This window comes from Leguminivora glycinivorella, chromosome 13, assembly GCF_023078275.1.
Source record: "Leguminivora glycinivorella isolate SPB_JAAS2020 chromosome 13, LegGlyc_1.1, whole genome shotgun sequence".
NCBI lineage: Eukaryota > Metazoa > Arthropoda > Insecta > Lepidoptera > Tortricidae > Leguminivora > Leguminivora glycinivorella.
Genome location: NC_062983.1, coordinates 22,033,086 through 22,048,414, shown reverse-complemented (window position 1 = coordinate 22,048,414; position 15,329 = coordinate 22,033,086). Strand labels below are relative to the sequence as shown.

Genomic DNA, 15,329 nt, shown 5'->3' with positions numbered 1-15,329 from the left:
AATAATATACAATTATTTAAGTGTGTCACGGATGACACTTAAATTATTTCTTTAAATCATATATAATAAGTTTGTATATATAAAATTAAAGAAAAAGATGAGGTTGGTTTTGAGCGTTCACCATAATACAAAAATTGCTAAGTCTAATGTTTCGGAACGACCCCCCGGAACAGCTGATTGTCAATGTCAAACACATATGAATGAACTTGGTAATTTTGGCACGATTTTCGCGATATTTTTAACATTTACAAACAGTGTACGTGATTAAAATTACGTAATTCGTTAATATTATCTGAAACAGTGCACCCGTTTAGTGTTTTTATATTATTTGGTAATGATTACCTGAGCAAAGCCGTTAAATCCACATAACCTAAAAATCAAAACAAATCGAAATGGCAACAAAATTCAATACTGCAGCTTACAATTTTCGCAAAAAATGCCCTTTCGTGAGCAAGGATCTGCTACGTTGGTTTCCGGGGCACATGAACAAGGGATTAAAACAAATGCAAAGGAAGTTGAAGTCAGTTGATTGTGTGATTGAAGTACACGACGCGAGGATACCCTTTACGGGCCGAAATCCTATATTTACGAATACATTAACGGGTGCTAAGCCTCATATATTAGTTCTAAATAAGAAGGACTTGACAGTGAGTTCATTAATACCCCGGATAAAGGAGCAGTTGAAGACAGAGGAGGGAGTGCAGAACATCGTGTTCACGAACAGTAAGGATCAGAGCTGTCGAGGACTGAAGACGTTGAGGCCGCTGATGGTTGATCTGATTAAAGATTCGAATAGGTAATCTCTATATTTTGTATTAATCAATTAAAACATTTATGTTTTAGTAAGTATTTAAAAAAAAGGAAAATTGGAAAAAATCACACCTCCGGCAGGACTCGAACCTGCGACCTCTGGCTTTGCCGGAGCCAGCCTCGCTCCCAACTGCGCAACAGATTTTTCCATTTTTCCTTTAATTTAAAAATATGTAATATTGCTTGTAGACGTTTCTGCATGATAAAAAGCAAATTATAGTAAGTACTTAAGAAAAAAAAACCTTGTTCTGTACTTTCGTTTCCAAAAACTATACTTACAGAGACTTTGCTAATTAATGCAAGCTTATCAGTGTTAATTTCAGTAAAATTATCTATTTAATAAAAAAATTAACACTAGCTTTGTTGGAGTTTTTGTTTCATTTATAGACTGCATGTGGAATGGATCAAACTCTCCTTATTATACATGTATTAAAACCTATAATCAAATTATATTGTTTCTTAGGTATAATAGAGCTGAAGAGTCGGACTACAATGTAATGATCATTGGGGTCCCAAACGTGGGCAAGTCGTCCTTGATCAACATGCTGCGGTCGAGGAACATGGGCATCGGGCACGCATTGCCTGTCGGCGCTGTAGCCGGTGTCACGAGGAGTGTCATGATGAAGATCAGGATTAATAATAATCCTAATATATTCATGTTGGACACACCTGGTGAGTCATAATAATTTTTAAAATCTTTTCATAGATTTATAATTTTTGTTTTACTCAAACCTTAGGCACACATGGCCTTTTTCAATCTTAATACATTATCTGTTGAATAACAGATTGCACATAGGGCATACGAAGACATAAACTACAAAAGCCAATAAATCTATGAAAAACCAACCCTTTTGTTTTTGTTGCAACGCACACAGCAAACACACCCATATTTTAATTTATGCTATTGTTGTTTTTTCTGTAGTGTTAGTACTTTTTAGGGTTCCGTAGTCAAACAGGAACCCTTATAGTTTCGCCATGTCTGTCTGTCCGTCCGTCCGTCCGCGGATAATCTCAGTAACCGTTAGCACTAGAAAACTGAAATTTGGTACAAATATGTATATTCTTTTTTTTCTTTTTTAAAGTTCTTTATTTCAACATAAATACAAAATATACATGGTAAGATGCTGTACAATAAGACCAGACATTTACAAAACACAATAATTAAATTTTACTTTATCAGGCTAGTAGCCCATAAAAGTTTATGGCATATATATATTTTAATATACTTTTCTAACATGAGGTATTGATACAAAATAACTATCTTCAATATTAACGGTATGAACTCATTAGTAGTAAGTTCATTTATAGCATTACTAACTATTAATAAAGGATTTATGCAAGATAAAGCAATACAATAATAATTCTAAAAATTCACTGACGGTTAGCGAACAAAAATGCACGTTCCATTCGACCGAACTAATATAAAATGAGCTCCCTCAAGTACCGTGGTCCTTGGCACACAGCCGCTGAGAGAGGGGTCTTATTGCACTGGACGTTGCCCGCCAACCGCATCACCACCGCAGTCGTTATCAGGTGGGAAGAGAGAATAGTGATGGGGCAATCGGTAAGTACCATACCTATCGACATACGGCAAATCAGTAACACGTGACATCCCAATACCCGAAATTAAGCGGTTTCGGTGTTTATTATGTTTCGGACTTCTAAAAAACTTTAAAGCCAACCTAATTATATAAGGACGAATGGGAAATAATCCTATATCGACATGTAATTTATGCAAATTGGTCCGAAATGGTGTGTTAAAAGCAATTTTGACTGCCTTGTTTTGAATAGTTTGCAGGACTTTATAGTTACTTAGGCATGTGCTATTCCATGCTGGACATGCATAAGTGAGACATGGGCGAATTAGCGTTGTATAAATTCTTAATTTGGTCACAGGGCTAAGCTTGCATTTTCTATTCATAACAGGATGTAAGGCCCCTAGCGCTTGGGCGCCTTTAACACGAAGGTTCATTATGTGTTTTGTCCAGTTGATTTTGCTATCAATAGTAACACCAAGATAACGCACAGACTTACTCCAAGGTATTGCATGGCCGGCAATATTGAGAAGTCTATGTGGTAATTTACGTTTACGCGTAAATAAGATAGCCTCAGTTTTGGCTTCATTGAGCTTGAGTTTCCATTTTGTAAAGAATTCGTGTAAGCATTCTATTGATAGTTGTAATCTACTTATAATGAGATCAATATCATCAGATGATGTAAACGATGCTGTGTCATCTGCAAAACATGCCAAGCTTGTACGTGTTTGTATTGGAATATCGTTTACGTATAGAAGGAGCAGCAAGGGGCCTAAAATCGATCCTTGGGGGACACCAGCCAGAACTGGGTGAAGAGCAGATTTAGACTCTCCTATATGAACAGCAAACCGTCTCTCACTCAAATAAGACTTTATAATTTTAACTAAGTGTAATGGTATTCCCAAAATCATTAGTTTGTGAATGAGCCCATCATGCCAGACTGAATCAAATGCTTTTTCTATGTCAAGTAAGAACATGCCAGTTGATTGGTTTAAGTTTAGGTTATGGGCTATATGCTCGGTTAGTCTAGTTAACTGTAAACTTGTTGAGTGTTGTGAACGAAATCCAAATTGTTCATTTATGATTTTGTCATTAGTAAATAAATGCAGACGAGAAGCTAAGATTCGCTCAAATAATTTACCAAGCGCTGATAATAAGCTAATCGGTCGATAACTCACAGGTACAGTGGCATCTTTGCCTGGTTTTTTGAGAGCAATGACCTTGGCAGTTTTCCAGGCCCTAGGAAAATATCCAATATAAAGACAGCCGTTAAATATTTTGGTGTATATCAATCACGCCAACAAAGTGCAAAAATAAAAAATGGAAAAAAATATTGTATTAGGGTACCCCCCTACATGTAAAGTGGGGGCTGATATTTTTTTTCATTCCAACCCCAACGTGTGATATATTTTTGGATAGGTATTTAAAAATTAATAAGGGTTTATTAAGATCGTTTTTCGATAATATTAATATTTTCGGAAATAATCGCTCCTAAAGGAAAAAAAGTGCGTCCCCCCCCCTCTAACTTTTGAACCATAAGTTTAAAAAATATGAAAAAAATCACAAAAGTAGAACATTATAAAGACTTTCTAGAAAAATTGTTTTGAACTTGATAGGTTCAGTAGTTTTTGAGAAAAATACGGAAAACTACGGAACCCTACACTGAGCGTGGCCCGACACGATCTTGGCCGGTTTTTTATTGTTTATTTTTGTTTTAATTGTTTAATTTTGTGTGTGTATTGTAGCAAACAAATAAATGATTATCTTATCTTATCTTATCTTAATTTTGACAATCACAATTTCTATAAAACTTGATGTACTTTTTACTATACAATACAATAATACAATACAATACAAAGCATTTATTCATGATAAACAGACATAAAAAAATACAAACAAATGGTTATAAAAAATACAGTATAAATACTGTTTACCATGAAATGGTTTGGTTACTGTAGAAACTCTAAGCATAAGCTAGATACCTTTGTAAGTGTCAATAGTAGTGTTAGATTCTATTTTTAAAATTATCTTACTGCTGCTAGTTACTATACCGAGATTCGTCCATGAAGCAGTTTCCTCTAAGGGCGCTTTCACACTTGGCGAGTTGCGAACACGCGCTGAACCCTCCTCTTTTTCAAATCACTCGCAACTTGCCAGTATAATAAATAAACTAAAAAATCCATTTATTTCTGGTAAAACTTATTTCTAAATTTGGTAACAGTATTTAAAAAAGTCATTAAACCTATGTTGCACCAGAACCCTCATATAGGCCGTATAGGCCAACATAGTAGCACCCTAAATGAATTTATTAGGTTGTAAATTAGTTTTTTTTTCAAGATATCTACTTTACCATTCCAGGCATCCTAGAACCGTCAGTAACAGACGTCGAAATGGGTTTAAAGCTGGCCCTGTGCGGCAACCTGCAAGATCACCTGGTGGGCGAAGAGGCCATCGCTGACTACCTGCTCTACTGGCTGAACAAACACGGCTGCTTCAGCTATGTGGACTACATGGGGCTGGTTGAACCCAGCGATGATATTAACAAGGTCAGTAGTATAGTGGGTCTAGGTTACCCAGTATAGGCTCAATAAGTCAGGCTGCTTCAGTTACGCGAACTGACGAGGGTTTGGTAGAACCCAACGACGATATTAACAGGGTGAGATAAAGGACAAGATTTCATCATTGTTTTATTTTATATTTCAGTAAAATTCTATATAAACCATTTTTTACAAAAAAATACACAATAGGTAATTAGACACTTATCCCCTTATTCATAAACGTTCACTAAAGTTATCAAGCCGATAAAGTTCGTTTGTCCCTTTCTATCACACCAATACGTCGGAAAGGGACAAACGAACTTTATCGGCTTGATAACTTTAGTGAACGTTTATGAATAAGCGGGTTAATGTTGTATTCAATTGCTGTTCATTATCTATAGGTTTAAACTTCATCACATCACACTTTTATAGGTGTAGCGGAGCTAGAAGTCTTATCTGCTGAAGTAACAACATTAGCCACATTATCAACGGTCATTTTATTCAAATGGTCACCATCCTTCCTGAGCCAGTGCTCTCTCCAAAGCAGCCTGTGCGCCTTCAACATCAGAAAGAAAATATTAATCGTCATCATCGTCACAAAATAACAGATCGAAAATGCCGGTATCATAACTGCACACCTCACTTGCGCTCGCAATAGAAGCGGCAAACACCACACCCCTCCCGTAGTTATGAAGGCAAAAGTCGAAATAACGACCCTCGTTAATACAAGCTGTCGAGACTCATTCTTCCGCGACCGACGGGGAACACGCAACACATTCAAATACACTACCACATTTATAAGCACCACCATATGCACACACAGGTAATAAATGAGATTAGTAAAATACGCTTCGAGAATGGTCCACGCCACCGGTAGCCCCCATCCGAAGATATTAGCTTTAATATAAACATGATCAATCGTTTTTGTAAAAACTTTAACGAATTCGTGGTAGAACATGACTGTTAGCACCGTGAGCCAGTGAGCGAACGCCGTGTCGATGAAGAAGCCCACGAGCAGGATCGCGTGCGGAGTCTCGATGGTTGAGAGCAGTACGACGCCCAGCGAGTTGGTGAAGAGTACATTCAGGAAGGCGTAATGGCGGAACGTGCGCCATCGCAGCAACACCCCCCACGAGACCAGCCCGAACGCCACGCTCGCGGCCGACACGCAGATCGGACACAGTATCAAAAAAGCCGTAACTATCAGCAACACTTTGTTCTTCTGTTCCATTTCGTCCACTTCAATGTCTTCGGTCATGATACTGGAGTTCGGAAATATTTTCGGCATAAACACTTGGACGACGTACATCTTGATGTCTGTTATGTTAAACAATCGTTTGAGCTGTGCAAATATATTTTGAAAAGTAATCAGGGCTCCAACTTCCTCATAGTGATTATTTTACATTAACCTTTTTTGGTACGAGCGTGTTTCAAGCTTTTGAGGATAATTATACCAATTACTTATCTATTATCCATATACTAGCTTTAGCCCCTTCAGCTTGTTAACGCTGTCTGGAATACTGACAACTATAATGTACACATCTACAAAGGTTGAAAACGTCCTCAAACATTAGATATTAGATCAATCAGAAACTGTGCGTGTGCAGATCCGTCTTCCACGATTAAGGTATAAGAAGCATATAAATCAGCAATAAAACATATGAGTATATGTATGGAGAATGTTATAAATACACATATATTACACAACTATTTTCCAAAATTATAATTAGGTATTGAGAATTTGAGTAAAATAAATCACGATAAAATTGTAATAATTTCCAAAATCAAATTAATGAAACAGGCCTAGGGTTCCAATTGGTTGATTGTACCGATACCTAAGTAAGTCTTGTCTTTGCGTAACAGCCTGACACGAAAACCTGACAGTTAACATAATTATATACAAGCCTACTCACGATTTCCAGGAATACCTATTATGTTGGCAAAATAATGATATATTATAATTATTAATTACGCAATTGTAACAGCGGTCAAAATAGACAAGGATAATTATTAAAAAGCTGAGTCATACATTTGATAATCTGACCGAGTAACAACTATTTTCTCTTATATGGTATGTTTGTGCTAATAAGTACTTACCTATTGTTTTACTATTTTTATTAGAAGTTAGAACTCTTTATTTAATACTAGCTTTAGAAGCTTTCGCTTGCGTTAGAAGGAGACAAAAAGTAGCCTATGTCACTTTCTATCCCTTCAACTATATCACTTAAAAAATCACGTCAATTCGTCGCTCCGTTTTTCCGTGAAAGACGGACAAACAAACAGACGCACACAATTTCCCATTTATAATATTAGTATGGATTTATTAATATTAGCATGCGACACACCCAATCTGAGCACTCAGGTGACTCAGGCCTTACACTATAGGTATTTTCGACCCCAACCGCCATGATATGAACATTTAACAAAAAGCCATTTTTTCAACAGGTACTAATCTCAGGTGCGGTGAAGTTCAACCGGATCCGGCGCACTCGGGACTTCGACGGGACCATGCGAGAGGTCCCGGACTTCATCGAGGTGGCCCGGACGATGATCAAGGCCTTCCGGACCGGGGAGCTCGGCCGGACGCTTCTGGACGTCGAGCTGCTGAAGTACTATACGAAGGAGAAGGAGAACCTTATGGCGTAGGTAATTGAGATTCGAGTGACCAATGACTTTGTTAACGTTATGATTGACCGTCTAGAAAGGTGAATCGTGTGGGATAGCCGAAAGCACAGTATAATAAAGAGTACTATCGACTATCGTACAGTATGGCCACCCCCGCTCCCCGCTGAAAGTGCCGCCCACCCCCTCTCGGTTACCTCACAGTTACCGCCTGTCAAAAACACGAACAGTCGACCTGTTATATTTCACTCATACAAGCATAGTAGGTACGCGTTAAGCGCTGGTAGCCTAGCGGTAAGTGCGTGCGACTTTCGTTCCGGAGGTCGCGGGTTCGAACCCCGGCTCGCACCAATGAGTTTTTCGGAACTTATGTGCGAAATGTGATTTGATATTTGCCAGTCGCTTTTCGGTGAAGGAAAACATCGTGAGGAAACCGGACTAATTCTAATAAGGTCTAGTTACCCTTCGGGTTGGAAGGTCAGATGGCAGTCGCTTTCGTAAAAACTAGTGCCTACGCCAAATCTTAGGATTAGTTGTCAAAGCGGACCCCAGGCTCCAATGAGCCGTGGCAAATGCCGGGATAGCGCAAGGAGGATGATGACAAGCATAGTAAGCGTTCACCTACACGAGCTAAGACTGTGTGCTAGGAACGCGCCTCTTTCAATATATTTGATCGTCAGTGTCCGAGGTGTGCCGAAAGCGAATAAAAGAGACGCGGTGATAGCGCCAGCGAGTTATGGACGAACTATAAAATCGCTCGCTCTCTCTTTTATTTAGACGGGAGTCGGGAGCGACTCTTTTATTCATTGCTAGTGCTTAAGATAAAGTGCCCTTTAGGGTGAAGAGCTATACGAAGCTAAGTTTAACCTCATCATAAAAATTATAAAATTAATCTTATCGACTGGTCAAGTTGGCATAACTAGCCATTTTTGATAAGAGATTAATACATCAGTAACATCAGTTACCAAAATATTGTGTTCGAGATTACATACTCAAAGAGGTCATAAGTTTCACATAAAACTAATATCAGTACATAAAGAGATTTAGCAGTAAGTTAAATGTAAATATAGATAATTTACTATTAAATTGGTTGTTTAACTAAATTTAAAGCTAATATGTATTACTACACGTGATAATAATATAGTAACGATGTGAGGCGCCTAATTATTTTTGTTATACTTAATCAATCGTTACGAAAGTACCTACCTACCTTAGCGTTCATCAACAACATGCGATGTCATGTATCCGTGGTCAACGAGGTGAGGGTTTTTCGGCGGCGGCCGCAGAATAATTAACATTGCCACGGACAATTCAAATGTAAAGAATGTTAATTGAAACACCCGATAACAACATATACAGAACCCTAAACCCTAGTACGTCAGTTCTACGTTCTGTTTTAGTTACGTTTGACGAAGGTGTTTCGCTTTACATACAATAAAAAATATTCCAGTAAAGAACGTAGGTATCTATAATACTCCCACATTAAATAACGGCAACGCAATTCAGCAGTTCTCGAAAAGTTTGTACAAAAGGAAAAAGTTAAATTTGTTTTTTTTATTCCTTTTTTGTTACCAAGACTTATTTCATTAATTGAGATTTTAGTACGTTTTATTTGGTCATTAAGGTTCTCTAGTATCTATATTTTCTTAATTATAACAATTATCCTCTATATATCTTACGAAAGTCGATTTATATCACTAAATATTGGTAACAAAATAGGATCAATTAAAATTTGCTGACTATGTACAAACTTTTTGAGAACTGCTGAATTACAAGTCTTCTGGGGTTGCAAGTGTCTATGGGCGGCGTTAATCGCTTATCATTCAGGCGATCCATTTGTCCGTTTGACCTGCAATGAGAACCGTATTACGTACGGTAATCAACTAATCATCATGAAAACACCTTTGTATAGATGAACAGTCTTTATTAAATACGGGTCTCTGACAGTGTTTGATCCAGAAAACGTGATTTAGTAGGTTGTTTCGGTGGTCACGTTTCTTGTTGTGCACTATACTACTCCCGTCACGAACCAACAAATTTTTACTTACTTACATGACGTAACTGTACGAGTAGGCTTATGATACGCAAAGTGTAATGTCATGAAGTCTGGCACGCCCACGTTTTAAATTAGTACATTTATTCCATACAAGTTCGGATAAGAGGAAGTTCGAAAAGAGTGGCGATAAATTTCGACACCGGTTACGAATTTCCTTATACGCACGTGTATCGTATGTACAACGTTTTTCAATACACATGGCCCTCTGAAGTTTCGACCTGACAGGAAATGCACTAGTACGGGCAAAACGCTTCATCTGTACTGAAAAGGCTATTTTCTTCCCCAATACTCAGTAATCTCAGTATTAGAAGCCGCCCTTGCCTATTGCCTTGTTCTGCCACTCATCATCAGGGTTCACCAGTCGCTCCAAAATATATCATAAGGTCCACCGGCGTATTTGCAACCCTCGTATACGTGTACGTAACGTGCGAAGTATGGTCATCAAATTTTAAAATTTATATGGATATCATAGTTCAAATATATTCTGTTTAGAGAATATCTTATAAAATAGTACATTACGATACAAGTGCGTAAAAAAGGAAGTTCGAAACGAGTGGCGATAAATTAAAACACGACCGAAGGGAGTGTTTTAAATCGACACGAGTTACGAATTTCCTTTTCGCACGTGTATCGTACGACGTTTTTCAGTACAGATGAGCCTCCGAAGTTTCGACCTGGCATTATAATGAACCACTTCTCGCACTAGTGAGTAAAAAAAACACCATCTGTACTGAAAATGCATTTTCGTCACCAGATGCAAATACTCTGGTTAACCTTAGGTACTTTTATATTTAGAGGTACTTATTTCGAGATCGTCTTATCATCTCATACCTCTAGGTAGGACAAAGAAGGAAGGTCCTTCTCAATGCGCCAGCGGCGCCCTCTGCGCAGTGTTTTGCGTAATATTCCCTATTCGTTGCAAATAGTTTGGCTGGTGGATAGTTTGCCAAGAAGGTTATAAAATAATTGTCAAAAGATTATAGGTACTTGTCATATACCGTCAGTCAATAAACTTCAATCAAATCACACAGCGATACTTAAATGTAAAATCTATAAAAATACGATAAAAAATATGAAATAATTAACCACAGCAATGCCAAGAATGTAAATACCAACCGAGCTATAAAAGAGTAGATACCAATTGTAAGTAGGTGCCCCTTCAGAGTTCAGAATGAATCCTGCGGCGTGTCTGCAGAGCTTTGTTGCCTCCGTCATAGCGTATCGCTGGCTCCTCGTCGTGGCCACCGAGGTGTACCCCTTCCTCCTGATGGCGCGCATCCACACCGCGTGATGTCCTACACCCGCCGCGAGTACACCTACTCCTCTAAACTTGACAAGGCGAATCAAACGAGGACAGACTTCCTGCTCGTTCAGACCTCCACGGTTTCCAACGCTACTCTCAGCTCATACTTATACGAACTCTCGATCACTGACACTCTGGACATGATAGAGAGCCCGTGGCACACTGAATCTTGGAGTTCCGGGCGTCAACTCTTTTCTATAGACTCTTCACACTCAGGTTATCCAATGTCAACAACAAGTTACGGTGTAACTAGCCCGTCTATCCCGAGCGATAGTGGAGAACCTAAACGTGTTCATGTCATTCTGGATGAAATGTCTTTTAATAGCCTGAGCTTGAAGGACTATGCCGAGCCTACTCAGGTCCTGGATGCAAAGACGTGGCTGAGCATGAGCACTGTCACTGACGAGCGGTTCTGGGGGTTCTGGGACTCATCTATGAGTTCAACCAAGGACAACAGAACACCTAATAGAGCGACATCTTTACCGATCACTCTGGCTACTTTAGAAATACAGGACAGTATGAGTGTACATACAACAATGTTCTAATTGTGTTGTGTAAAAAATAAGGGTTTTCTTGTACCTTTTTGGTACGGAACCCTAAAAAAAGATGTAACAAAGAAGAAATTATTGGAACGTAATAAACTAATTAAAATTCACTTATTTTCATTAATCCTAAAGCCAAGAACCCGTAAAAGAAAACATGCATGTTAGTGTTGTTGTTCCACCACGCTACGCTTACGCGAGAAGTTTTTAAATAGGTTTTTCTCATACTAAACATACCTACTGATGTTTCAAGTACTAGGTATAATGTTAGATATGATAAGGTAAACATTTCTAGGGAGATCATTCCTGTAGAAAAATGACCTAATATGTAGTCGTACCGCACCCGGCCTAATACATATTATATTAAACAGTTTGACTGATGCGATGATGGAGTATGGAGTTATAGGTATCCATAGGTTATCCGTAATTTCAAATTTGCCTCGAGCCGATGCATCAGGGCGAACAGTGAGACTGAGGCTGTGAGCTTTAAGTCAGATCTAGGTATTCGTTTTAGATCAGCGGGCCGATTTGAGTCTCACGCGTTCGAATTCAGAAAATTGTCACTGAAAATAATAAGCAAGTCACCGTTTTCAACCGGTATTTTAGTGACAAAATCCCGTATGCGAGATTCAAAAATCGCCCTCCAGGTCTTGTAATACGCGTAATTGCTATAGAAATACGCTTAGTCAGCAACCAAGGACAGTGACGCATTTTACAAATCATGATGATAGACATGCTTTTTTAATCGAAAAAGACAAGATCCTGAAGATAAAATTGGTAAGTAGGTAATGATTTCATGGAATAGGTAGACCAGGCAGGCAATTATGGTCAGGTCAGGTCATGCTACCCGTGCAGGTAGTTATTTTGTCACAGCCGGAAAGCGTTAAATTTCAGGCCGATGATTTAAGTATGTAATTCAAATTACAATTACCTATCAACCCTATGGGTAGTGTATGAACTGTACGAGTGTTGAATGAAAATGCGTAAATAAACAGAAATAATATTTATTTGAAACATTAAAAGTATTATACATCTAAGACTAAACTGTATAAAATTTAAACCTTATTTTTACATAACATAGCTCATTTCCTTATACATAAAACTATGGAATTGTTTTGTAATAATAAGCCTTTTTATAATATACGAGGTCCGTAGTTCGTTAGATTGCAAACAGCAATTTTAACTGACTAAAATTGAACCTTATGTCTTTGCGACAGGATCCATTGCCACGTCATAGTGTTGCTGACTTTGAAACACAGAAAAATGGACCTTACATTATCTTAGATACTTTTTTGAGCTGACAACTATACTGCAGAAGGATTTCTTTAGAATTTGAATCGTTCAACTAAATAATGATCTATACAATTTTAGCCTGTAACTTGACTAGCTGCCAAATACAATTTAAAATATCAAGGCTTCAAAAGTAAACAAAAATAAATGACTTTACAATCTAATCAGACATACTATAGTTTTTCAAACACATTGGCATCTAGACATCCTAAGCTTTGGGCGCATTAGTGATGCCGATAACAGACTTGTAGTACTTGGGTTCGCTGAGTGAGTTGACCAGGAATGCGCCCAGGTCGTATTTGGAGATGGCTCTGCCGGGAGACTTCTCAGGGTTCACTTCTACGATGATTTCTCTGCTTGGCTCATCTGTGTGCAAAAAATATGATTAGGAAAAATTTCAGCATGTACATATTTCAGGGAAAAATTGCAAAAATCAAAGTTGACCAAATTAATATATCACTACATAGTATAAAACAAAGTCGCTTTCTCTGTCCCTATGTATGCTTAAATCTTTAAAACTACGCAACGGATTTTGATGCGGTTTTTTTTAATAGATAGAGTCATTCTAGAGGGAGGTTTACATGTAGGTATAGTACCCGTGCGAAGCCCGGGCGGGTCGCTAGTTATAATTAAATTAAATAAATTTTGCTTTGATTTTTAATTTTAAATTAAATATAATGTTCAGGTGGAAGTTGTTATATCATTGTTATTTTATAATAATTCAGGTGCATAGGGACTAAAATTATTCCATGATTAGTGACATAACAAGAATTTAGTACCTCTAGGAAATCACCAAAATTACACGTGAAATTTGGAGTTTTTGGGTATGAGGATTAATTATTAAAATGCACATATAGAACCCAGTGTATATAACATACATTACAAATATGAATAAATTTATAATTTAAAAAATGTAAGAAAATTTGTTAACAACCTTTAAAATATGGCAGAATATTTTCCAGAACTATTTTTGGGAAAAATAAACTTACCAGCAATATGTGGAGGGAACACAGCAACGTAGTCCAAACCGCTGTCCTTAACTGCCTGGTACATCCTCTTGTGGTCCTCGTTCAAGTCCACGAACCTCGGGGGCACCTTGTCCGGCTCATAGAACAAGAATGCAGACAGGCAGACTGACAGGATCTTAACACCCTTCGCCCTCATTGCTTCAATGATGTTCTTTGTTCCCTCTGACAGGTCTGAGGTAGGTTCTAACTGGTTGTTGGTCCCGAGGGCTATGACTACTGCATCCATGTCTTCAACAGCATCATGGACGGAGTCAGGCTCAAGGACATTGCCTTGGAAGATTTCAACTTTGTCCTTGAGATTTGCAGGGAGTTTGGAGAGTGTGCGGACGAATGCGCGTACTTCTAAACCTGTTGACAATTTTAACCATTTATGAGTGGCCATAGTAGTAAGATACAAATAACTAGAATCAATTTTTAAACCAAATTTAATAAAGGAATAGTGCAGTATTCTTCTCAATAAAAAACAAAGTTAGTTTGATTTTCAGTTATAATTTATGAAAAATAAGGTAAATATAACATATCATATCATCCAATACTACTTTTGAGTTTATGATGCTTATAATAAATAGATTACCTAATACATACCTAACTATATACCTATTGATATCATAACCTGGTGAAAAATAAAATCAAATAAAAAACGAAAACAATGCAATGGTCATAGTTTTCCACTGAAAATCAATATCCATCTTACCCTTCTTTACAGCAGCTTCCACAGCACAGAGCCCCGTCATCCCCGTGGCGCCGAATATCACAACTTTCTTCACCATGATGAATGCTGGTCACTACAAACAAGCAGAAAAACAACTAGTGTTAGAATAATAATTGGTCTAGCTAACAGGAAACACGAAACCAATAAAATAACAGGTTAAACTGGTTTACCGCCTAGTCTACGGGCAAAGTACCTTTATCTTTATTGATAAATGAAGATAATTCACGACTTGCTCAATCAAAACTCACGACGATAATGCACACGAAATAGAACTGAACTCTAGTTAAAATTATTTAGTGACGCACGAAGGCGCGTAGACGAATGTGTATTCGATTAATTTATTATGGTAATTAATACCTTACCAGGTTTTAGCGCTTGCTTGAGAATGCCCTCCTGCCCCACCTAATAGACTTGTAAATTGGTGTTTATTTAAATGGAGCAAATTGGTCACGTATTCCACTTCTCAGTTCTCAATGCAATATACCCGCCACCCGGCAGCCGGCTGTCAAAATAAAACCTGGACGATTATGTAACGATGTAGTCATGTAATGACGGCAAAGATTTATAGTACCTTCTTATTTGGTGGTGTTATAAGTGTGGCGATCGTTAATTTTTCTACTAATTTGGAAGAAATTTCTCAATTAATTAGATAAAACATTTGTATCCTTATAACTTTTATCAACGTTTCTAATAAAATACGAAATATAAATAAATTCCAGTAAAATATTACTGACCTATATGAAGGAACTAAAAGCATCATCATATTCATCATTGATTTAAAAATACACATGGTCACACACACTGTCACTGGCGTTTTGTTATCAGTACTTTATAAATTTACCCCTCGTTAAGTTTTTCATGAACTGACGATTTATGGGACAAATAATTTATTGA

At 37.7% G+C, this 15,329-nt stretch overlaps 2 protein-coding genes across 3 annotated transcripts; one reads left to right on the top strand and one right to left on the bottom strand.

Annotated features, from left to right (window-relative positions):
* Window positions 1-203: 203 nt before the first annotated feature.
* On the top strand, window positions 204-7,605 carry LOC125232638 (mitochondrial GTPase 1). Its single transcript, XM_048138385.1, has 4 exons — window positions 204-796; window positions 1,274-1,482; window positions 4,704-4,891; window positions 7,328-7,605. The coding sequence occupies exons 1-4, from the start codon at window positions 393-395 to the stop codon at window positions 7,526-7,528; spliced, it is 1,002 nt and encodes a 333-aa protein (XP_047994342.1). The 5' UTR covers window positions 204-392; the 3' UTR covers window positions 7,529-7,605.
* A 4,788-nt stretch (window positions 7,606-12,393) lies between these two features.
* Window positions 12,394-14,956, bottom strand: LOC125232571 (flavin reductase (NADPH)). 2 transcript variants are annotated; one of them, XM_048138292.1, is made up of 4 exons: window positions 14,798-14,956; window positions 14,418-14,508; window positions 13,685-14,071; window positions 12,394-13,061 (listed from the first exon to the last, which is right to left on the bottom strand). In XM_048138292.1, the coding sequence occupies exons 2-4, from the start codon at window positions 14,491-14,493 to the stop codon at window positions 12,904-12,906; spliced, it is 621 nt and encodes a 206-aa protein (XP_047994249.1). In that variant the 5' UTR covers window positions 14,494-14,508; window positions 14,798-14,956; the 3' UTR covers window positions 12,394-12,903. The 2 variants fall into 2 exon arrangements, with proteins under 2 accessions (XP_047994249.1, XP_047994250.1); XM_048138293.1 differs by lacking the exon at window positions 14,798-14,956 and adding an exon at window positions 14,629-14,755.
* Between the last annotated feature and the right edge of the window lie 373 nt (window positions 14,957-15,329).

Coding starts and splice junctions, on each gene's coding strand:
- LOC125232638 (XM_048138385.1), top strand. CDS start 393: ATGGCAACAAAATTCAATACTGCAGCTTACAATTTTCGCAAAAAATGC. Junction 797..1,273: donor CTGATTAAAGATTCGAATAG/GTAATCTCTATA, acceptor ATTGTTTCTTAG/GTATAATAGAGCTGAAGAGT. Junction 4,892..7,327: donor CCAGCGATGATATTAACAAG/GTCAGTAGTATA, acceptor TTTTTTCAACAG/GTACTAATCTCAGGTGCGGT.
- LOC125232571 (XM_048138292.1), bottom strand. CDS start 14,493: ATGGTGAAGAAAGTTGTGATATTCGGCGCCACGGGGATGACGGGGCTC. Junction 14,072..14,417: donor GGAAGCTGCTGTAAAGAAGG/GTAAGATGGATA, acceptor AATTGTCAACAG/GTTTAGAAGTACGCGCATTC. Junction 13,062..13,684: donor GTTCCCTCCACATATTGCTG/GTAAGTTTATTT, acceptor TTTTGCACACAG/ATGAGCCAAGCAGAGAAATC.